Source organism: Lonchura striata, unplaced genomic scaffold, assembly GCF_046129695.1.
Source record: "Lonchura striata isolate bLonStr1 unplaced genomic scaffold, bLonStr1.mat Scaffold_227, whole genome shotgun sequence".
Lineage (NCBI taxonomy): Eukaryota > Metazoa > Chordata > Aves > Passeriformes > Estrildidae > Lonchura > Lonchura striata.
Window position 1 is genome coordinate 92,839 of NW_027461137.1, and position 21,479 is coordinate 114,317.

At 56.4% G+C, this 21,479-nt stretch overlaps 5 protein-coding genes across 5 annotated transcripts; all 5 read left to right on the top strand.

Moving 5' to 3' along the window:
* Positions 1-515: 515 nt before the first annotated feature.
* Positions 516-3,341, top strand: LOC110471328 (protocadherin beta-16). The gene has a single exon (XM_077790684.1). The coding sequence runs from the start codon at positions 617-619 to the stop codon at positions 3,107-3,109; it is 2,493 nt and encodes an 830-aa protein (XP_077646810.1). The 5' UTR covers positions 516-616; the 3' UTR covers positions 3,110-3,341.
* Positions 3,342-3,984: 643 nt separating this feature from the next.
* LOC144248653 (protocadherin beta-4-like) lies at positions 3,985-6,636 on the top strand. The gene has a single exon (XM_077790688.1). It carries the CDS (start codon positions 3,995-3,997, stop codon positions 6,434-6,436), a length of 2,442 nt encoding a protein of 813 aa, XP_077646814.1. The 5' UTR covers positions 3,985-3,994; the 3' UTR covers positions 6,437-6,636.
* Positions 6,637-8,253: 1,617 nt separating this feature from the next.
* LOC144248651 (protocadherin beta-15-like) lies at positions 8,254-12,154 on the top strand. Its single transcript, XM_077790686.1, has one exon. It carries the CDS (start codon positions 8,426-8,428, stop codon positions 10,865-10,867), a length of 2,442 nt encoding a protein of 813 aa, XP_077646812.1. The 5' UTR covers positions 8,254-8,425; the 3' UTR covers positions 10,868-12,154.
* A 717-nt stretch (positions 12,155-12,871) lies between these two features.
* LOC144248650 (protocadherin beta-16-like) lies at positions 12,872-16,600 on the top strand. The gene has a single exon (XM_077790685.1). The coding sequence runs from the start codon at positions 12,900-12,902 to the stop codon at positions 15,339-15,341; it is 2,442 nt and encodes an 813-aa protein (XP_077646811.1). The 5' UTR covers positions 12,872-12,899; the 3' UTR covers positions 15,342-16,600.
* Positions 16,601-17,040: 440 nt separating this feature from the next.
* LOC144248654 (protocadherin beta-4-like) lies at positions 17,041-21,084 on the top strand. Its single transcript, XM_077790689.1, has one exon. It carries the CDS (start codon positions 17,344-17,346, stop codon positions 19,783-19,785), a length of 2,442 nt encoding a protein of 813 aa, XP_077646815.1. The 5' UTR covers positions 17,041-17,343; the 3' UTR covers positions 19,786-21,084.
* Positions 21,085-21,479: the final 395 nt, after the last annotated feature.

Below are 21,479 nucleotides of genomic sequence, written 5' to 3' on the forward strand. Positions count from 1 at the left end.
GGACAACTTTATCATCCTGCTGTGATGGCGAGCTAGGGTGATACTGAAACGTCTACTTAAGGACAATTCTTTGTGAGCTCTCTGGCAACAGCTCTCATTTTCAAAAGCTTCTCTGACTCGCCCCACTTGCTAATCTCCCTGCGCTGATTAACAAGTGGAGAAGAGAAGGAAAATCTCTTCTGTGCCAGTGGAACTTGCCGTGTCTACACAATGCAAACCAAAAGCTGTGTATGAAGAGTTCGTGGTTGCGAGCTGGGATGTGATACCCCGAGCAGCGCTCTGTACGTGGGCAGGGATTTCACTTCCGAGGGAGGAGAGCTTTTACACCGCACCTTTTTTCTTCTCTTTGGCACAAAGAGTGCGGGTTCAAGCAGCGAACTCCGAACCGGCAGCGCTGCCCCGATTGAGAAGAAATATTCCCCCTGCCGACGCTGGGTGGGGATGTTGGCCGCGGACCGGAGCGTTCCTCGGTCCGCCCCGGGTTTGCAGATGCAGGGAGACAAAAAAACCGTGTGAGCTGAGCTGCTCGCAAAGGGCTCGGAGCACTCCGGGGCTTCCAGATCCCTCACCCCAGGATTGCTGGCCCACACCGCTCTTTTCCGGACGCTACTAAAAAATGCTGGGAGCCACCGAGGACGGTGGACGGCTTCTTTGGAGAGTGATGACGTATGGGAGACGGAGCGGAGGCAGAAAGAGGCAAGTGATCCTGTTTATTCTGTATGTTTGCGTGTGTCAGAGCGGGGCTGAAACCCTCCGCTACTCTCTGCCGGAGGAAATGGAGAGGGACTCTTTTGTCGCCAATATCGCCAAGGACCTGGGGGTTCCTCTGAGCCAGCTTGCGGCTCGCAAAGCCCGCGTTGTGTCCGAGGGGAACGAGCAGCTTTTCCGGCTCAATCAAAACACCGGAGTCCTGACGGCAAAGGAATCGCTGGACCGAGAGGAGATCTGCCCTCAGAGTGACACCTGCACGCTCATCTTTAAGATATTCTTTGAAAATCCGTTGCAACTTATCCGAGGGGAGGTGGAAGTTCGTGACATAAACGACAACTCGCCCGTGTTCCCGGAGAAGGAGATGGTTTTAGAGATTCTGGAAACAGCATCTCCTGGCTCCCGTTTCCCCCTGGAAAGCGCCCAGGACAAGGACGTGGGCATTAACGGTTTGCAGAACTACAGCCTTGGGCCCAATCCTCATTTCTCCCTCGCTCTGGGAACAGGAAAAGATGGAATAAAATACGTGGAGCTCGTACTACAGCGTCAGCTCGATCGTGAAGAGCAGGGAGAACTGAAATTACTTCTGACCGCCACCGATGGGGGGTCACCACCCAGGTCAGGCACGGCCCAGGTCCGGATCGTAGTGTTGGATGCCAATGACAACATCCCGGTCTTCGAGAGGGAGACTTACAAGGTGCGCCTGGCTGAGAACAGCCCCCTGGAGCAGCTGGTGGTCAGAGTCGCTGCCGCGGATCCCGACGAAGGGTCCAACGGGGAAGTGCGTTATGCCTTTACCCAGACATCAGAGCGATCCCGGCAGCTCTTCCAGCTGAACCCAACCACCGGTGAAATACGAGTCGCGGGCAAGCTGGATTTTGAAGAAACAAAATCCCACACTATGGTGGTGAAAGCCACGGACGGTGCGGGGCTATCTGGGCATTGCAAAGTGCAGGTGGAGGTTCTGGACGTGAATGACAACGCCCCGGAGATAGCGCTCACCTCCCTCAGCGCCTCCATTCCCGAGGACGCCCCGCCACGCACCGTGGTGGCTCTGTTCAGTGTGCGGGACCGGGACTCTGGGGACAACGGCAGGACGGAATGTTCTATCGACGGGGACTTGCCGTTCAGTCTCACCCCCACTTTTGATAATTACTACGAACTGAGAACAAACGCGGCTCTGGACAGGGAGAGGACGGCGGAGTATAACATTACCATCACAGCCACGGACTGGGGCAGGAAGCGGCTGAGCTCTCAGGAAACCATCTTCGTGCAGATATCGGATGTGAACGACAACCCCCCAGAGTTCACCCAGCAGGTTTACACCATGTCTGTCACGGAGAACAACAGCCCCATGATTCGGATCGGCAGCATGAAGGCCACGGACGCCGACGCAGGAATAAATGCTCGCGTGAACTACGCGCTGGTGCGGCAGGAGGGCAAAGAGCAGCCCGAAGTGTCAGTCAACGCTGAAAACGGGGATGTTTATATCCTCCGCCCGCTGGACTACGAGAAGGTGCGCGCCTTCGAGGTGACGGTGCGCGCAGCCGACGGCGGCTCCCCGCCGCTCAGCGCCCAGGCCGTGCTGCACATCGCCGTGCGGGACGAGAACGACAACGCGCCCGTGCTGCTGCACCCGGCCCCCGACAGCAGCGCGGCCGGAGAGCTGGTGCCGCGCTGGGCACCCGCCGGCTACCTGGTGGCCAAGGTGGTGGCGGTGGACGCGGACGCGGGGCAGAACGCGTGGCTGTCCTACGAGCTGGCCAAGGCCACGGAGCCGGGGCTGTTCCGCGTGGGGCTGCACAGCGGTGAGGTGCGCACGGCGCGGGCCGTGACAGAGAGGGACGCGCCCCGGCAGAGGCTCATCGTGCTGGTGCGGGATCGCGGGCATCCGTCGCGCTCTGCCACTGCCACCCTCGCTGTGGCACTGGTGGACGATTTCTCCGATGCCTTTCACCAGCTTGGCCACGATCCTGCGAGCCGACAGCAGCCACAGATAGCCGAAGAGGAAATGCTCACCACTTACCTCATCGCCTCCCTGTGCTGCGTCTCGTCCCTTTTCCTCTTGTCCGTCCTCGTCTTGACGGCGAACACGCTCTGCAAAGCTCGTGTCCGGGCAGAGCTTCCTCCTCCCTCTCCCAGCTGCTATGCGGATGGAGATTTCGCCAGCGACGGTGTGGGCGTGGGAAGCACGGGTACTCTGTCGCCGGCTTACCGCTACGAAATGTGTCTGACCAGCGGCTCGGGGAGGAGCGAATTCCGGTTCCTGAGGCCCATCCTGCCCAGCCTTCATAGCAGTGCTGAGGCGGGACAGGACAAGGACGAGGAGCTGCTACGCCACTCGCAGCCTCCTTGCGACAGGGAAGCCCAAACGAGGAGCAAAGCCACTCCTCCTTTTTAGCCGCGAGACTAGCCAGTAGGCGTGCGCGTCCATGCCTGAGCCGTGCTGGGACGCAGCGCCCTTCCCTGTCCTCAGCCTGAGATTCCCCAGTAGTTGTTGTGCCGTTACTTGCTATAATATGCGTACTCTCCCCCCGTTAGGCACCAGGCCGGTTACTTCTGCAGGGGAAGGCAGCTCAGTCTGTCCGAGTTCAGCCTCTGCCTCATACTACCCTGGAAAATCGTTGTGCCACTCTTGCCGCCGCGTTTCTCGGTTGTTGCAAACGCGCCTATCGCTAGCCAAGAGCACACCAGACCGGGAGTTCGAGTCCAGCGAGGGAAGAAGACTGGAAGCGAAGCAGCTGCCGGGGATGCTCTGTCTACAGAACTCTACCAGGGCTACTGCCTATCCTCCCTAGCGCTTCTCTCCCTGGAGGATGGGAGCGCAACCTGCCGCAGGAGCCCCCGCGGTGCGCGCGGCTCCGCGGCCGGGGCGAGCGGCAGCGCGGGCTGCGGGCGGCGGCGGCTGCAGTGCCAGCGCGCACCGCTGGGTGGTGCCCTCGGCCAAGGCGGCGCCGAGCGGCTGCGGCAGCGGAGGCGGCCGAGCCCGGCCCGGCCCAGCCCAGCCCAGCCCAGCCCTGCTCGGCTCAGCTCCGCTCAGTTCCGCCCAGTTCAGCTTAGACCAGCCCGGCAGAGCCGGGCGGAGGGGGCAGACCCTGCGGAAGGGATTGCAGCCGCTGCTGGAACAGCCCGGCTGCGTTACGGTCCGCCGGCAGAATCTGAAGCAGCGAGAGAGGACAGCCGCCTTCCACGTCGCCGCTTTCCGCGGGGAATCCGCCGGCACAGCCGCGACACCGACCCCGGCCGCCGCCGCCGCCGCCGCCGCCGCCGCCGCCGCCGCCGCGCCATGGCGCTCGCAAGGCAAGTGCTTTGTGTCTCTGCTTTGCTGTCGCTGCCGCCCGCTCGCGCCGAGCCCATCCGCTACTCCGTGGCCGAGGAGGCGGAAAGCGGCTCCCTGGTGGGCGAGCTGGCGGAGGACGCGGGGCTGACGCCGGCGCAGCTCTCGGCTCGCCGCGCCCGCCTGGTCTCGGAGGACGGGCGGCAGCATTTTCGCTTGGAGCGCGCCTCCGGCCGCCTCGTCGTGGCGGGGAGGCTGGACCGGGAGGAGCTGTGCGGCCAGGCCGCCAGCTGCATGCTCCCCTTCGAGCTGCTGCTCTCCAACCCCCTGCAGTTCTTTCGGGTCGAGGTGACTCTGGACGATATCAATGACCATTCACCCGTCTTCCCCGAGGAACGAGTCACTTTTAAGATTCCAGAGACGAGCGATCCAGGCTCTCGTTTCCCACTGGAGGTGGCTCAGGACCATGATATTGGAAGCAATACAGTCCAGCAGTACAGCATCTCTCCCGAGAATGAATATTTCAGTGTCTCCTATGGGACTGGGATTTCAGGCAAGAAATATCTTGAACTGGTCTTAGAAAAGCCGCTTGACAGAGAGGAGCAGGAAGAGATTGGTTTCAGTGTTATTGCCATGGATGGGGGCTCTCCTCCCAGAAGTGGGACCACCAAAGTAAACATAGTAATTCTAGATGCAAATGACAATGCTCCCATCTTCACAAAGGAGGTGTACATTGGAAGGGTGTTGGAGAACATGGCAGAAGGCACTGTGGTTTTGACTGTGCTGGCAACTGATCAAGACACAGGAATTTATGGGAACATTTCCTATCAATTCAGCCAGGCAGTGGGACAGAGCAGCTCAGCATTTGTGATTGATCCCATAACTGGTGAAATTAAACTCACAAAACCTCTGGACTTTGAGGCAGCAAAAAGTCACGAGTTCAGTGTGAGAGCCACAGATGGTGGAGGGCTCTCAGCAATCTGCAAAGTGTTGGTGGAGGTGGTGGACGTGAATGACAATGCCCCAGAGCTGGTGGTCAGTTCCTTCAGCAGTCCCCTCCCCGAGAACACAGTGCCCGGCACAGTGGTTGCTCTGTTCTCGGTCAGGGACCGGGATTCTGGCGCCAATGGGAAGATCTCCTGTGCCCTCGAGGATCAGCTCTCCTTCTCCCTGCGGCCAGCTTATAAGAATTACTATGAGCTGGTGACAGTGAGCGCGCTGGACCGCGAGGAGACGCCTCAGTACATCCTGAGTGTCACGGCAGCAGATGCGGGGTCACCTCCTCTCACAAGCACCCAGACCTTCAGCGTGGACATCTCGGATGTCAATGACAATGCCCCCGTCTTCAACCAGACCTCCTACACCATGTACGTACGTGAGAACAACGTCGCCACGGTGTTTGTTGGGGCCGTCAGTGCCGCGGATGCTGACGTGGGGCTCAATGCCAAGGTGACCTATTCCCTGGCACCAGAGCAAGGGGCAGAGCGGCCCTGGTGCTCCTGCATCTCTGTGAACTCTGAGAACGGACACGTGTTTGTGCTGCGGCCCCTGGACTACGAGCACTTGAGGCAGACCGAGGTGACGGTCAGTGCCTCTGACGCGGGCTCTCCTCCCCTCAGAGCCAACGTCACCGTCCGCCTGGTCGTGCTGGACGAGAATGACAACGCTCCGCTCGTGCTCTACCCGGCCCAGGACGGCAGCCCAGCGTCCAGCGAGCTGGTGCCCGTGTGGGCTGAGGCGGGCTACCTCGTGGGCAAAGTGGTGGCCGTCGATGCCGACTCGGGACAGAACTCCTGGCTCTCCTACCACCTGCTGAGGGCCACCGACCCAGGGCTGTTTTCCGTGGCCGTCCAAAGCGGGGAGGTGCGTCTGAGGAGGCCGGTGACAGAGAGAGACAGCGTGAAGCAGAAGCTGGTTGTCCTGGTCAGGGACAACGGCAAGCCCCCACTGTCAGCCACGGCAGCCCTGAGCGCTCTCCTGCTCAAGGACTTCTCAGACGTGCGCCTCCCTCACAGCAGCCCGGCCCCAGAGGATCAGGACGGCTCCCTGACCACCTATTTAATCATTTCCTTGGTCTTTGTCTCGCTCCTCTTCCTCATCTCCAGCGCAGTCTTTGTCTCTCGCAAGGCGTGCAGGAGAAAGGAGCTGGAGGCCGGCCATGTGCTTTATGGTGCCGACAACGTGCAGAGCGGCCTGGCCGATGGAGCCGCTGCAGGGACCCTGCCCCGCGCCTATTGCTACGAGATCAGCCTCACAACGGGCTCGGGCAACAGCGAGTTCAAATTCCTCAGGCCCATCCTGCCCAGCCTGCCCCCACAGCACTGCGCCCTGGGCCAGGGCCCCGCTGAGGAGCAGGATTTCCCCTGTGTCCCTGTCAGCACAGAGGACATGGCCCCAGACAATGCTGGGACTCTCTCTGCAGGACAGCTCAACGCTCTTTCCTTTGACTGACATGGCTTCTGCACAGCCAGAGGCTTCACGGCCCATGGGAGGAGGGGATCCACGTTGCAGCATGTGGCAATTTTTCCTCCAGGGAAAATTTTTTACGAATTAGCATTGACCGTTTTCTGCAAATTCCTAGTCAGTGTAAAATTTTTCTTCCACCCCAAAAACACAGTTGTGGAAAAAAAAATACTCTGATTCTCTCCTTCAGTCAATAGTTTTTCTTCTCTGTCACAGGCCTTTCTGATAGTCTTTAAGAATGCACTCCCAGCTTTCCTCTTGTGTCTCTTGCTCTCAGAACAGACTATGGCCTTCTTGTTCTTTTTATAGCTCAGTGGCACACTTGCATAGACAAATCTCCCGCTGGATGAAATTACACAAAACCCTTTTCCCATAGAAAGAAGGTAGTTCTGAATACTGTGTCTTTATGTTCTATTAGCATGGGACTTTTTCTTTCTGGAGTTCTGCATGTCTCTGTCTGAGGTGTGTGCCCTATGTGTGTTGTGCTTTTCCTCTATATGTGTGTCTGTATGGCCATTGGGAATCTGCAGATGCTTCACTATTTCTGCCTAATGAAATTGTGAATTTGTCCCCTCCAGCCTTTGCAATGCTGGCAATTCCACCTCTGCAGAGCAAAAGGTAATATTGACCTATGAGTCCAGGGCTACCAACTTCTTCAAGGCAGAGAAGAGCAGGAAAATGCACAACAAAATCTTTCTTTGTCGCATGTGTGGGTTTGGTGTTCAGTCCCTCTCGGATTGTCTTGGAAATATAGCACAGGAGATATGTTAGGGTAGGCTGTAACAATAGAGAAAACCTATTCATTGTGTGCATGAAAAAGTCACATATCCATGTACAATAATTTTCTGAAGTTTGAACCCAGGATTTGAAAACAGGACCTTGAGTTTTGTTTCTCATTCTTGTTTCTGAGTCCAGTTGTTTCTTTTTGGGAGTAGAAAGCTATCCCTACAGGATTATCTCCTTTTGTGTTAGAGGATTTGCTGTCCCATATTTGTGCTTTCTCCTTCGACCCTCTGAAATGTACTGAGCATTACTTTGCTGGTTGATGTAGAGAAGGACTGCCAACCCATCCAATAGAAGTGGTTATTTTAATCATGTCTGCGATGCATGGATAATTCAGAAAGCCTCCCCTATGCTGTATTGTGGTGAAGTTATAGAGATTAACATTGTAAACTGGCATACCTCTGAGTTTAACAATTGAAAAAATTATGTAGAAGTGAAATAAAGAGAACAGCTGGACAACATTGGAGGAGACAGAAGCGCTTGTAGAGATGTTCTTTCCTGAAAGGGCTTCCAGGCTATGCAAAATTCTGCCAGACTTTTTTTCACGATGTCACTTGATTGAATCAATGTTGGGTAGATACAGGGCCTGAGTGTGTAGAAAAGAGCCGGGACAGTGTTCAATGGCAAGCCCATGCTGTCACCACCGCCTTATCCCTGTGCGGTTTCTTCTGCCGGGCGATGCAGTTTGGTCGTTGTGGACTCAGCCTCGTCTTTCGGCTGTCCCGGCTGCGGCCGCGTTCGGTTCTTGGTCGCGGCTGTCTCGGTGGGTTCGGAACCGCGGCCGGGGCGAGCGGCAGCGCGGGCTGCGGGCGGCGGCGGCTGCAGTGCCAGCGCGCACCGCTGGGTGGTGCCCTCGGCCAAGGCGGCGCCGAGCGGCTGCGGCAGCGGAGGCGGCCGAGCCCGGCCCGGCCCGGCCCAGCCCAGCCCAGCCCTGCTCGGCTCAGCTCCGCTCAGTTCCGCCCAGTTCAACTTAGACCAGCCCGGCAGAGCGGGGCGGAGGGGGCAGAGGCTGCGGAAGGGATTGCAGCCGCTGCTGGAACAGCCCGGCTGCGTTACGGTCCGCCGGCAGAATCTGAAGCAGCGAAAGAGGACAGCCGCCTTCCACGTCGCCGCTTTCCGCGGGGAATCCGCCGGCACAGCCGCGACACCGACCCCGGCCGCCGCCGCCGCCGCCGCCGCCGCCGCCGCCGCGCCATGGCGCTCGCAAGGCAAGTGCTTTGTGTCTCTGCTTTGCTGTCGCTGCCGCCCGCTCGCGCCGAGCCCATCCGCTACTCCGTGGCCGAGGAGGCGGAAAGCGGCTCCCTGGTGGGCGAGCTGGCGGAGGACGCGGGGCTGACGCCGGCGCAGCTCTCGGCTCGCCGCGCCCGCCTGGTCTCGGAGGACGGGCGGCAGCATTTTCGCTTGGAGCGCGCCTCCGGCCGCCTCGTCGTGGCGGGGAGGCTGGACCGGGAGGAGCTGTGCGGCCAGGCCGCCAGCTGCATGCTCCCCTTCGAGCTGCTGCTCTCCAACCCCCTGCAGTTCTTTCGGGTCGAGGTGGCTCTCAATGATATCAATGACCATTCACCCGTCTTCCCCGAGGAACGAGTCAATTTTGACATCCTAGAAAGGAGTGACCCGGGCACTCGTTTCCCGCTGGAAGTGGCTCAGGACCTTGATATTGGCAGGAATATAGTCCAGGAGTACAGCATCTCCCCCGAGAATGAGTTTTTCAATGTCTCCTATGGAAGTCGGAATAACGGTGACAAATATCTTGAACTTGTTTTGGAAAAGCCATTAGACAGGGAGGAACATGCAGAGATGGGTTTCAGTATTATTGCCGTGGATGGGGGTTCTCCTCCCAGAAGTGGGACCATTGAGATCTCTATTATCGTTCTGGATGTAAATGACAATGCTCCCATCTTCACTCAAGAGCGATACATTGGAAAGGTCTTGGAGAACATGCCAGAAGGCTCTTTGGTTCTGACTGTGCTGGCAACTGATCAAGATGCAGGAGTTAATGGGGACATCTCCTATCAACTGAGCCAGGCAGTGGGACAGAGTGACTCAGCATTTGTGATTGATCACTCAACTGGTGAAATTAAAATCACAAAAACTCTGGACTTTGAGGCAGCAGAAAGTCACGAGCTCACTGTAAGGGCCAGAGATGGTGGGGGCCTCTCAGCAATCTGCAAAGTGTTGGTGGAGGTGGTGGATGTGAACGACAATGCCCCAGAGCTGGTGGTCAGTTCCTTCAGCAGTCCCCTCCCCGAGAACACAGTGCCCGGCACGGTGGTTGCCCTGTTCTCGGTCAGGGACCGGGATTCTGGCGCCAACGGGAAGATCTCCTGTGCCCTCGAGGATCAGCTCTCCTTCTCCCTGCGGCCAGCCTATAAGAATTACTATGAGCTGGTGACACTGAGCGCGCTGGACCGCGAGGAGACGCCTCAGTACATCCTGAGTGTCACGGCAGCAGATGCGGGGTCGCCTCCTCTCACAAGCACCCAGACCTTCAGCGTGGACATCTCCGATGTCAATGACAATGCCCCCGTCTTCAACCAGACCTCCTACACCATGTACGTGCGTGAGAACAACGTCGCCACGGTGTTTGTTGGGGCCGTCAGTGCCGCGGATGCTGACGTGGGGCTCAATGCCAAGGTGACCTATTCCCTGGCACCAGAGCAAGGGGCAGAGCGGCCCTGGTGCTCCTGCATCTCTGTGAACTCTGAGAACGGACACGTGTTTGTGCTGCGGCCCCTGGACTACGAGCACTTGAGGCAGACCGAGGTGACGGTCAGTGCCTCTGACGCGGGCACTCCTCCCCTCAGAGCCAACGTCACCGTCCGCCTGGTCGTGCTGGACGAGAATGACAACGCTCCGCTCGTGCTCTACCCGGCCCAGGACGGCAGCCCAGCATCCAGCGAGCTGGTGCCCATGTGGGCTGAGGCGGGCTACCTCGTGGGCAAAGTGGTGGCCGTCGATGCCGACTCGGGACAGAACTCCTGGCTCTCCTACCACCTGCTGAGGGCCACCGACCCAGGGCTGTTTTCCGTGGCCGTCCAAAGCGGGGAGGTGCGTCTGAGGAGGCCGGTGACAGAGAGAGACAGCGTGAAGCAGAAGCTGGTTGTCCTGGTCCGGGACAACGGCAAGCCCCCACTGTCAGCCACGGCAGCCCTGAGCGCTCTCCTGCTCAAGGACTTCTCAGACGTGCGCCTCCCGCACAGCAGCCCGGCCCCAGAGGATCAGGACGGCTCCCTGACCACCTATTTAATCATTTCCTTGGTCTTTGTCTCGCTCCTCTTCCTCATCTCCAGCGCAGTCTTTGTCTCTCGCAAGGCGTGCAGGAGAAAGGAGCTGGAGGCCGGCCATGTGCTTTATGGTGCCGACAACGTGCAGAGCGGCCTGGCCGATGCAGCCGCTGCAGGGACCCTGCCCCGCGCCTATTGCTACGAGATCAGCCTCACAACGGGCTCGGGCAACAGCGAGTTCAAATTCCTCAGGCCCATCCTGCCCAGCCTGCCCCCACAGCACTGCGCCCTGGGCCAGGGCCCCGCTGAGGAGCAGGATTTCCCCTGTGTCCCTGTCAGCACAGAGGACATGGCCCCAGACAATGCTGGGACTCTCTCTGCAGGACAGCTCAACACTCTTTCCTTTGACTGACATGGGTTCTGCACACCCAGAGGGTTCATGGCCCGTGGAGGGCTACCATCCTGGCTACAGCATGTGGCCATGGTTCCTCCACAGTATATTTGTGTTTGGAGATGGTTCAACCACCTTTTTTGCAATTTCTATTCAGAATATATACAGTCTTCCTTTTTAAAGAAAAACAACATAAGTAAAATGCAAAGCTCCTCTCCCTTCTTTAATTATTTGTTTCAGCTCTTTTACTAAAATTTCTTACAGGCATTAACTGTACGGTTAGCACGCACAGCTGTGTTCTTGTTTCTCTTGCTGTCAGAATAGTCATAGGATGATTTTATTCTCAGCTTTATACAATGTCACTTGTCTGGTGGCCAGACAAATCATATCCTCCATGAAATGCAAAAATCCATTTTTGCACTCCATGACAAGAAGGAAGATGCAAGTACTGGGATGCAATGTCACATGGGCACTGGGCCCTTTCTTGCCTGGATTCTGGATGTCTCTGTCTGAGATGAGGGCTCTGTGTGCTTTGCGTTCTTGCACTATGACAGACAAAACAAACTTTCTTGTTCATTCAGACACTGAATATTTGCAGCTGCTTCAGTATTGGGGCCTGGTGGATTTGCTTCCACCCAGCCATTACCACACAGGTAATGCCAGCTCAGCAGGGAAGGAGTTGATTTAGAACTTTTAAAAACAGCCTTCCTTATGTAGCTCAGAGCAGCGCATCCAAATGCACATCAAAGTCTTCCCTGGTGCACAAGAAGAGCTTGGGTGTTCTGTCACCTCAGGATTGCCTTTGAAATACAGGAGCGAAAAAAGTGTTAGGGTAGACTGTAATTGAATACAGCTGTAGAATCATGTTCATTGTCATTGAATGCATTGAAGGAAAATTCCACAAATACTAAAAGAAAATTACTGGAAGTTATAGTAAAGAAGAACTTTTTTAAAAAGACATTGAGATTGGTCTTTTCATTGCTGTTTCTGAAACCCAAGGCTTCTTGATGGGAGAAGAAAACTGTCCCCACATGCTTCTCTGTGTTTGTGTTAGAGCATTTGCATTCCCATGTTTGCCCTTTCTCCCCTGAAAAGCACTGAACACTGTACTGAGCCTCTAGAGAAGGATTGCCACCGCATCTAGAATTACTGGTTCTTTGAATGATGTCTGTGATGCATGAAATACTCAGAAAGTCTCCCTCACGCTGTGATGTGTTGTAATTAGGCATTATAATGTAAAATGCTGTAACTCTAAGATTAGAAACTGAAAAGATGTGTTAGTTTGAAATAAAGAGAACACACTCCCTCCTTTTGTGGAGACAGTAGTCTTTATAGAGACGTTCTTTCTGGGAGATCCCTGCCAGCCCTTTTCAAAGTCGTGGAAGTTACTATTCCGCTGTGTCCCTTGTCGGAAGGAATGTTGGGTGGGAACAGATCCTGAGTGTGCAGATGCAGCATAGAGATTGCTAATTGGCATATCCGTGCTGTCACCGCCGCCTTATCTCTGCTCGGTTTCTCCTGCTGAGGGATGAGACTCTGTCCCTCTGGACTCAGCCTCGTCTTTCGGCTGTCCCGGCTGCGGCCGCGTTCGGTTCTTGGTCGCGGCTGTCTCGGTGGGTTCGGAACCGCGGCCGGGGCGAGCGGCAGCGCGGGCTGCGGGCGGCGGCGGCTGCAGTGCCAGCGCGCACCGCTGGGTGGTGCCCTCGGCCAAGGCGGCGCCGAGCGGCTGCGGCAGCGGAGGCGGCCGAGCCCGGCCCGGCCCAGCCCAGCCCAGCCCAGCCCTGCTCGGCTCAGCTCCGCTCAGTTCCGCCCAGTTCAGCTTAGACCAGCCCGGCACAGCCGGGCGGAGGGGGCAGACCCTGCGGAAGGGATTGCAGCCGCTGCTGGAACAGCCCGGCTGCGTTACGGTCCGCCGGCAGAATCTGAAGCAGCGAAAGAGGACAGCCGCCTTCCACGTCGCCGCTTTCCGCGGGGAATCCGCCGGCACAGCCGCGACACCGACCCCGGCCGCCGCCGCCGCCGCCGCCGCCGCCGCCGCCGCCGCCGCCGCGCCATGGCGCTCGCAAGGCAAGTGCTTTGTGTCTCTGCTTTGCTGTCGCTGCCGCCCGCTCGCGCCGAGCCCATCCGCTACTCCGTGGCCGAGGAGGCGGAAAGCGGCTCCCTGGTGGGCGAGCTGGCGGAGGACGCGGGGCTGACGCCGGCGCAGCTCTCGGCTCGCCGCGCCCGCCTGGTCTCGGAGGACGGGCGGCAGCATTTTCGCTTGGAGCGCGCCTCCGGCCGCCTCGTCGTGGCGGGGAGGCTGGACCGGGAGGAGCTGTGCGGCCAGGCCGCCAGCTGCATGCTCCCCTTCGAGCTGCTGCTCTCCAACCCCCTGCAGTTCTTTCGGGTCGAGGTGGCTCTGGACGATATCAATGACCATTCACCCGTCTTCCCCGAGGAACGAGTCACTTTCAAGATTGTAGAGATGAGCGAGCCTGGCTCTCGTTTCCCACTGGAGGTGGCTCAGGACCATGATATTGGCAGCAATACAGTCCAGCAGTACAGCATCTCTCCGAAGAACAAGTATTTTAGTGTCTCACATGGAAGACGGAGTAATGGTGATGATTATCTTGAACTGCTCTTGGAAAAGCCACTGGACAGAGAGGAAGAGGCAGAGATGGGTTTCAGGGTTATTGCCCTTGATGGGGGTTCTCCTCCTAGAAGTGGGACCATCGAGATCTCTATTATCATTCTAGATGTAAATGATAATGTTCCCAAATTCACACAAGATCGTTATAGTGGGAGGATTGTGGAAAACATGCCAGAAGGCTCTGTGGTTCTGACTGTGCTGGCAACTGATCAGGATGCAGGAGTAAATGGGGACATCTCCTATCAACTGAGCCAGGCAGTGGGACAGAGTGACTCAGCATTTGTGATTGATCCCATAACTGGTGAAATAAAACTCACAAAACCTCTGGACTTTGAAGTCTCAGACCATCATGAGTTCCGTGTGAGAGCCACAGATGGTGGAGGGCTCTCAGCAATCTGCAAAGTGTTGGTGGAGGTGGTGGATGTGAATGACAATGCCCCAGAGCTGGTGGTCAGTTCCTTCAGCAGTCCCCTCCCTGAGGACACAGTGCCTGGCACGGTGGTTGCCCTGTTCTCGGTCAGGGACCGGGATTCTGGCGCCAACGGGAAGATCTCCTGTGCCCTCGAGGATCAGCTCTCCTTCTCCCTGCGGCCAGCCTATAAGAATTACTATGAGCTGGTGACAGTGAGCGCGCTGGACCGCGAGGAGAGGCCTCAGTACATCCTGAGTGTCACGGCAGCAGATGCGGGGTCGCCTCCTCTCACAAGCACCCAGACCTTCAGCGTGGACATCTCCGATGTCAATGACAATGCCCCCGTCTTCAACCAGACCTCCTACACCATGTACGTGCGCGAGAACAACGTAGCCACGGTGTTTGTTGGGGCCGTCAGTGCTGCGGATGCTGACGTGGGGCTCAATGCCAAGGTGACCTATTCCCTGGCTCCAGAGCAAGGGGCAGAGCGGCCCTGGTGCTCCTGCATCTCTGTGAACTCTGAGAACGGACACGTGTTTGTGCTGCGGCCCCTGGACTACGAGCACTTGAGGCAGACCGAGGTGACGGTCAGTGCCTCTGACGCGGGCTCTCCTCCCCTCAGAGCCAACGTCACCGTCCGCCTGGTCGTGCTGGACGAGAATGACAACGCTCCGCTCGTGCTCTACCCGGCCCAGGACGGCAGCCCAGCGTCCAGCGAGCTGGTGCCCGTGTGGGCTGAGGCGGGCTACCTCGTGGGCAAAGTGGTGGCCGTCGATGCCGACTCGGGACAGAACTCCTGGCTCTCCTACCACCTGCTGAGGGCCACCGACCCAGGGCTGTTTTCCGTGGCCGTCCAAAGCGGGGAGGTGCGTCTGAGGAGGCCGGTGACAGAGAGAGACAGCGTGAAGCAGAAGCTGGTTGTCCTGGTCAGGGACAACGGCAAGCCCCCACTGTCAGCCACGGCAGCCCTGAGCGCTCTCCTGCTCAAGGACTTCTCAGACGTGCGCCTCCCGCACAGCAGCCCGGCCCCAGAGGATCAGGACGGCTCCCTGACCACCTATTTAATCATTTCCTTGGTCTTTGTCTCGCTCCTCTTCCTCATCTCCAGCGCAGTCTTTGTCGCTCGCAAGGCGTGCAGGAGAAAGGAGCTGGAGGCCGGCCATGTGCTTTATGGTGCCGACAACGTGCAGAGCGGCCTGGCCGATGCAGCCGCTGCAGGGACCCTGCCCCGCGCCTATTGCTACGAGATCAGCCTCACAACGGGCTCGGGCAACAGCGAGTTCAAATTCCTCAGGCCCATCCTGCCCAGCCTGCCCCCACAGCACTGCGCCCTGGGCCAGGGCCCCGCTGAGGAGCAGGATTTCCCCTGTGTCCCTGTCAGCACAGAGGACATGGCCCCAGACAATGCTGGGACTCTCTCTGCAGGACAGCTCAACGCTCTTTCCTTTGACTGACATGGGTTCTGCACAGCCAGAGGCTTCACGGCCCATGGGAGGAGGGGATCCACGTTGCAGCATGTGGCAATTGATTCCTCCAGGGAAAATTTTTTACTAGTTAGCATTGACAGTTTCCTGCAAATTCCTAGTCAGTGTAAAATTTTTCTTCCACCCCAAAAACACAATTGTTAAAAAAAAATACTCTGATTCTCTCCCTCAGACAATCATTCTTTCTTCTCTGTCACAGGCCTTTCTGATAGGCTTTAAGAATGCACTCCCAGCTTTCCTCTTGTGTCTCTTGCTCTCAGAACAGACTATGGCCTTCTTGTTCTTTTTATAGCTCAGTGGCACACTTGCTTAGACAAATCTCCCGCTGGATGAAATTACACAAAACCCTTTTCCCAGAGAAAGAAGGTAGTTCTGAATAATGTGTCTTTATGTTCTATTAGAATGGGGCTTTTTCTTTCTGGCGTTCTAGATGTCTCTGTCTGTGATGTGTGGGCTCTGTGTGTTGTGCTTTTCCTCTATATGTGTGTCTGTATGGCCATTGGGAATCTGCAGATGCTTCACTATTTCTGCCTAATGAAATTGTGAATTTGTCCCCTCCAGCCTTTGCAATGCTGGCAATTCCACCTCTGCAGAGCAAAAGGTAATATTGACCTATGAGTCCAGGGCTACCAACTTCTTCAAGGCAGAGAAGAGCAGGAAAATGCACAACAAAATCTTTCTTTGTCCCATGTGTGGGTTTGGTGTTCAGTCCCTCTCGGATTGTCTTGGAAATATAGTACAGGAGATATGTTAGGGTAGGCTGTAACCATAGAGAAAACCTATTCATTGTCTTTGTGTGCATGAAAAAGTCACATATCCATGTACAATAATTTTCTGAAGTTTGAACCCAGGATTTGAAAACAGGACCTTCAGTTTTGTTTCTCATTCTTGTTTCTGAGTCCAGTTGTTTCTTTTTGGGAGTAGAAAGCTATCCCTACAGGATTATCTCTTTTTGTGTTAGAGGATTTGCTGTCCCATATTTGTGCTTTCTCCTTCGACCCTCTGAAATGTACTGAGCATTACTTTGCTGGTTGATCTAGAGAAGGACTGCCAACCCATCCATAGCAAGTGGTTATTTTAATAATGTCTGCGATGCATGGAATATTCAGAAAGCCTCCCTTATGCTGTATTGTGGTGAAGTTATAGAGATTAACATTGTAAACTGGCATACCTCTGAGTTTAACAATTGAAAAATTTATGTAGAAGTGAAATAAAGAGAACAGATGGACAACATTGGAGGAGACAGAAGCGCTTGTAGAGATGTTCTTTCCTGAATGGGCTTCAAGGCTATTCAAAATTCTGCCAGACTTTTTCTCACGATGTCCCTTGACTGAATCAATGTTGGGTGGATACAGTGCCTGAGTGTGTAGAAAAGAGCCGGGACAGTGTTCAATGGCAAGCCCATGCTGTCACCACCGCCTTATCCCTGTGCGGTTTCTTCTGCCGGGCGATGCAGTTTGGTCGTTGTGGACTCAGCCTCGTCTTTCGGCTGTCCCGGCTGCGGCCGCGTTCGGTTCTTGGTCGCGGCTGTCTCGGTGGGTTCGGAACCGCGGCCGGGGCGAGCGGCAGCGCGGGCTGCGGGCGGCGGCGGCTGCAGTGCCAGCGCGCACCGCTGGGTGGTGCCCTCGGCCAAGGCGGCGCCGAGCGGCTGCGGCAGCGGAGGCGGCCGAGCCCGGCCCGGCCCAGCCCAGCCCAGCCCAGCCCTGCTCGGCTCAGCTCCGCTCAGTTCCGCCCAGTTCAGCTTAGACCAGCCCGGCACAGCCGGGCGGAGGGGGCAGACCCTGCGGAAGGGATTGCAGCCGCTGCTGGAACAGCCCGGCTGCGTTACGGTCCGCCGGCAGAATCTGAAGCAGCGAAAGAGGACAGCCGCCTTCCACGTCGCCGCTTTCCGCGGGGAATCCGCCGGCACAGCCGCGACACCGACCCCGGCCGCCGCCGCCGCCGCCGCCGCCGCCGCCGCCGCCGCCGCGCCATGGCGCTCGCAAGGCAAGTGCTTTGTGTCTCTGCTTTGCTGTCGCTGCCGCCCGCTCGCGCCGAGCCCATCCGCTACTCCGTGGCCGAGGAGGCGGAAAGCGGCTCCCTGGTGGGCGAGCTGGCGGAGGACGCGGGGCTGACGCCGGCGCAGCTCTCGGCTCGCCGCGCCCGCCTGGTCTCGGAGGACGGGCGGCAGCATTTTCGCTTGGAGCGCGCCTCCGGCCGCCTCGTCGTGGCGGGGAGGCTGGACCGGGAGGAGCTGTGCGGCCAGGCCGCCAGCTGCATGCTCCCCTTCGAGCTGCTGCTCTCCAACCCCCTGCAGTTCTTTCGGGTCGAGGTGGCTCTGGACGATATCAATGACCATTCACCCGTCTTCCCCGAGGAAGGAGTCACTTACAAGATCCTGGAAAGGAGCGATCCAGGCTCTCGTTTCCCACTGGAGGTGGCTCAGGACCTTGATATTGGAAGCAATACAGTCCAGCAGTACAGCATCTCTCCCAAGAATGAATATTTCAGTGTTTCCTATGGGACTGGGATTTCAGGCAAGAAATATCTTGAACTGGTCTTAGAAAAGCCGCTTGACAGAGAGGAGCAGGAAGAGATTGGTTTCAGTGTTATTGCCATGGATGGGGGCTCTCCTCCCAGAAGTGGGACCACCAAAGTAAACATAGTAATTCTAGATGCAAATGACAATGCTCCCATCTTCACAAAGGAGGTGTACATTGGAAGGGTGTTGGAGAACATGGCAGAAGGCACTGTGGTTTTGACTGTGCGGGCAACTGATCAAGACACAGGAATTAATGGGAACATTTCCTATCAATTCAGCCAGGCAGTGGGACAGAGCAGCTCAGCATTTGTGATTGATCCCGTAACTGGTGAAATAAAACTCACAAAACCTCTGGACTTTGAGGCAGCAAAAAGTCACGAGTTCAGTGTGAGAGCCACAGATGGTGGAGGGCTCTCAGCAATCTGCAAAGTGCAGGTGGAGGTGGTGGATGTGAACGACAATGCCCCAGAGCTGGTGGTCAGTTCCTTCAGCAGTCCCCTCCCCGAGAACACAGTGCCCGGCACGGTGGTTGCTCTGTTCTCGGTCAGGGACCGGGATTCTGGCGCCAATGGGAAGATCTCCTGTGCCCTCGAGGATCAGCTCTCCTTCTCCCTGCGGCCAGCCTATAAGAATTACTATGAGCTGGTGACAGTGAGCGCGCTGGACCGCGAGGAGAGGCCTCAGTACATCCTGAGTGTCACGGCAGCAGATGCGGGGTCGCCTCCTCTCACAAGCACCCAGACCTTCAGCGTGGACATCTCCGATGTCAATGACAATGCCCCCGTCTTCAACCAGACCTCCTACACCATGTACGTGCGCGAGAACAACGTAGCCACGGTGTTTGTTGGGGCCGTCAGTGCTGCGGATGCTGACGTGGGGCTCAATGCCAAGGTGACCTATTCCCTGGCTCCAGAGCAAGGGGCAGAGCGGCCCTGGTGCTCCTGCATCTCTGTGAACTCTGAGAACGGACACGTGTTTGTGCTGCGGCCCCTGGACTACGAGCACTTGAGGCAGACCGAGGTGACGGTCAGTGCCTCTGACGCGGGCTCTCCTCCCCTCAGAGCCAACGTCACCGTCCGCCTGGTCGTGCTGGACGAGAATGACAACGCTCCGCTCGTGCTCTACCCGGCCCAGGACGGCAGCCCAGCGTCCAGCGAGCTGGTGCCCGTGTGGGCTGAGGCGGGCTACCTCGTGGGCAAAGTGGTGGCCGTCGATGCCGACTCGGGACAGAACTCCTGGCTCTCCTACCACCTGCTGAGGGCCACCGACCCAGGGCTGTTTTCCGTGGCCGTCCAAAGCGGGGAGGTGCGTCTGAGGAGGCCGGTGACAGAGAGAGACAGCGTGAAGCAGAAGCTGGTTGTCCTGGTCAGGGACAACGGCAAGCCCCCACTGTCAGCCACGGCAGCCCTGAGCGCTCTCCTGCTCAAGGACTTCTCAGATGTGCGCCTCCCTCACAGCAGCCCGGCCCCAGAGGATCAGGACGGCTCCCTGACCACCTATTTAATCATTTCCTTGGTCTTTGTCTCGCTCCTCTTCCTCATCTCCAGCGCAGTCTTTGTCGCTCGCAAGGCGTGCAGGAGAAAGGAGCTGGAGGCCGGCCATGTGCTTTATGGTGCCGACAACGTGCAGAGCGGCCTGGCCGATGCAGCCGCTGCAGGGACCCTGCCCCGCGCCTATTGCTACGAGATCAGCCTCACAACGGGCTCGGGCAACAGCGAGTTCAAATTCCTCAGGCCCATCCTGCCCAGCCTGCCCCCACAGCACTGCGCCCTGGGCCAGGGCTCCGCTGAGGAGCAGGATTTCCCCTGTGTCCCTGTCAGCACAGAGGACATGGCCCCAGACAATGCTGGGACTCTCTCTGCAGGACAGCTCAACGCTCTTTCCTTTGACTGACATGGGTTCTGCACAGCCAGAGGCTGTATGGCCCCTTGGGTGGCTACCATCCTGGCTACAGCATGTGGCCATGGTTCCTCCACAGTATATTTTTGTTTGGAGATGGTTCAACCACCTTTTTTGCAATTTCTATTCAGAATATATACAGTCTTCCTTTTTAAAGAACAACTACAGAAGTAAAATGCAAAGCTCTTCTCCCTTCTTTAATTATTTGTTTCAGCTCTTTTACTAAAATTTCTTACAGGCATTAACTGTACGGTTAGCACGCACAGCTGTGTTCTTGTTTCTCTTGCTGTCAGAATAGTCATAGGATGATTTTATTCTCAGCTTTATACAATTTCACTTGTCTGGTGGCCAGACAAATCATATCCTCCATGAAATGCAAAAATCCATTTTTGCACTCCATGACAAGAAGGAAGTTGCAAGTACTGGGATGCAATGTCACATGGGCACTGGGCCCTTTCTTGCCTGGATTCTGGATGTCTCTGTCTTAGAGGATGGCTCTGTGTGCTTTGCTTTCTTGTCACTATGACAGACAAAACAAACTTTCTTGTTCATTCAGACACTGAATATTTGCAGCTGCTTCAGTATTGGGGCCTGGTGGAGTTGCTTCCACCCAGCCATTATCACATAGGTAATACCAGCTCAGCAGGGAGGGAGTTGATTTAGAACCTTTAAAAACAGCCTTCCTTATGTAGCTCAGAGCAGGGCATCCAAATGCACATCAAAGTCTTCCCTGGTGCACAAGAAGAGCTTGGGTGTTCTGTCACCTCAGGATTGCCTTGGAAATACAGGAGCTCAAACAGTGTTAGGGTAGACTGTAATTGAATACAGCTGTAGAATCATGTTCATTGTCATTGAATGCATTTTAGGAAAATTCCACAAATACTAAAAGAAAATTACTGGAAGTTATAGTAAAGAAGAACTTTTTAAAAAAGACATTGAGATTGGTCTTTTCATTGCTGTTTCTGAAACCCAAGGCTTCTTGATGGGAGAAGAAAGCTGTCCCCACATGCTTCTCTGTGTTTGTGTTAGAGCATTTGCATTCCCATGTTTGCCCTTTCTCCCCTGAAAAGCACTGAACACTGTACTGAGCCTCTAGAGAAGGATTGCCACCGCATCTAGAATTACTGGTTGTTTGAATGATGTCTGTGATGCATGAAATACTCAGAAAGTCTCCCTCACGCTGTGATGTGTTGTAATTAGGCATTATAATGTAAATTGGTGTTACTCTGAGATTAGAAACAGAAAAGATGTCTTAGCTTGAAATAAAGAGAACACACTCCCTCCTTTTGTGGAGACAGTAGTCTTTATAGAGACGTTCTTTCTGGGAGATCCCTGCCAAGTCTTTCTAAAATCGTGCAAGTTACTTTTCCGCTGTGTCCCTTGTCGGAAGGAATGTCGGGTGGGTACAGATCCCGAGTGTGCAGATGCAGCATAGAGATTGCTAATTGGCATATCCGTGCTGTCACCACCGCCTTATCTCTGCTCGGTTTCTCCTGCTGAGGGATGAGACTCTGTCCCTCTGGACTCAGCCTCGTCTTTCGGCTGTCCCGGCTGCGGCCGCGTTCGGTTCTTGGTCGCGGCTGTCTCGGTGGGTTCGGAACCGCGGCCGGGGCGAGCGGCAGCGCGGGCTGCGGGCGGCGGCGGCTGCAGTGCCAGCGCGCACCGCTGGGTGGTGCCCTCGGCCAAGG

Bases quoted from the DNA above. Each gene is read 5' to 3' on its own strand.
- LOC110471328 (XM_077790684.1), top strand. From the start codon at position 617: ATGCTGGGAGCCACCGAGGACGGTGGACGGCTTCTTTGGAGAGTGATG.
- LOC144248653 (XM_077790688.1), top strand. From the start codon at position 3,995: ATGGCGCTCGCAAGGCAAGTGCTTTGTGTCTCTGCTTTGCTGTCGCTG.
- LOC144248651 (XM_077790686.1), top strand. From the start codon at position 8,426: ATGGCGCTCGCAAGGCAAGTGCTTTGTGTCTCTGCTTTGCTGTCGCTG.
- LOC144248650 (XM_077790685.1), top strand. From the start codon at position 12,900: ATGGCGCTCGCAAGGCAAGTGCTTTGTGTCTCTGCTTTGCTGTCGCTG.
- LOC144248654 (XM_077790689.1), top strand. From the start codon at position 17,344: ATGGCGCTCGCAAGGCAAGTGCTTTGTGTCTCTGCTTTGCTGTCGCTG.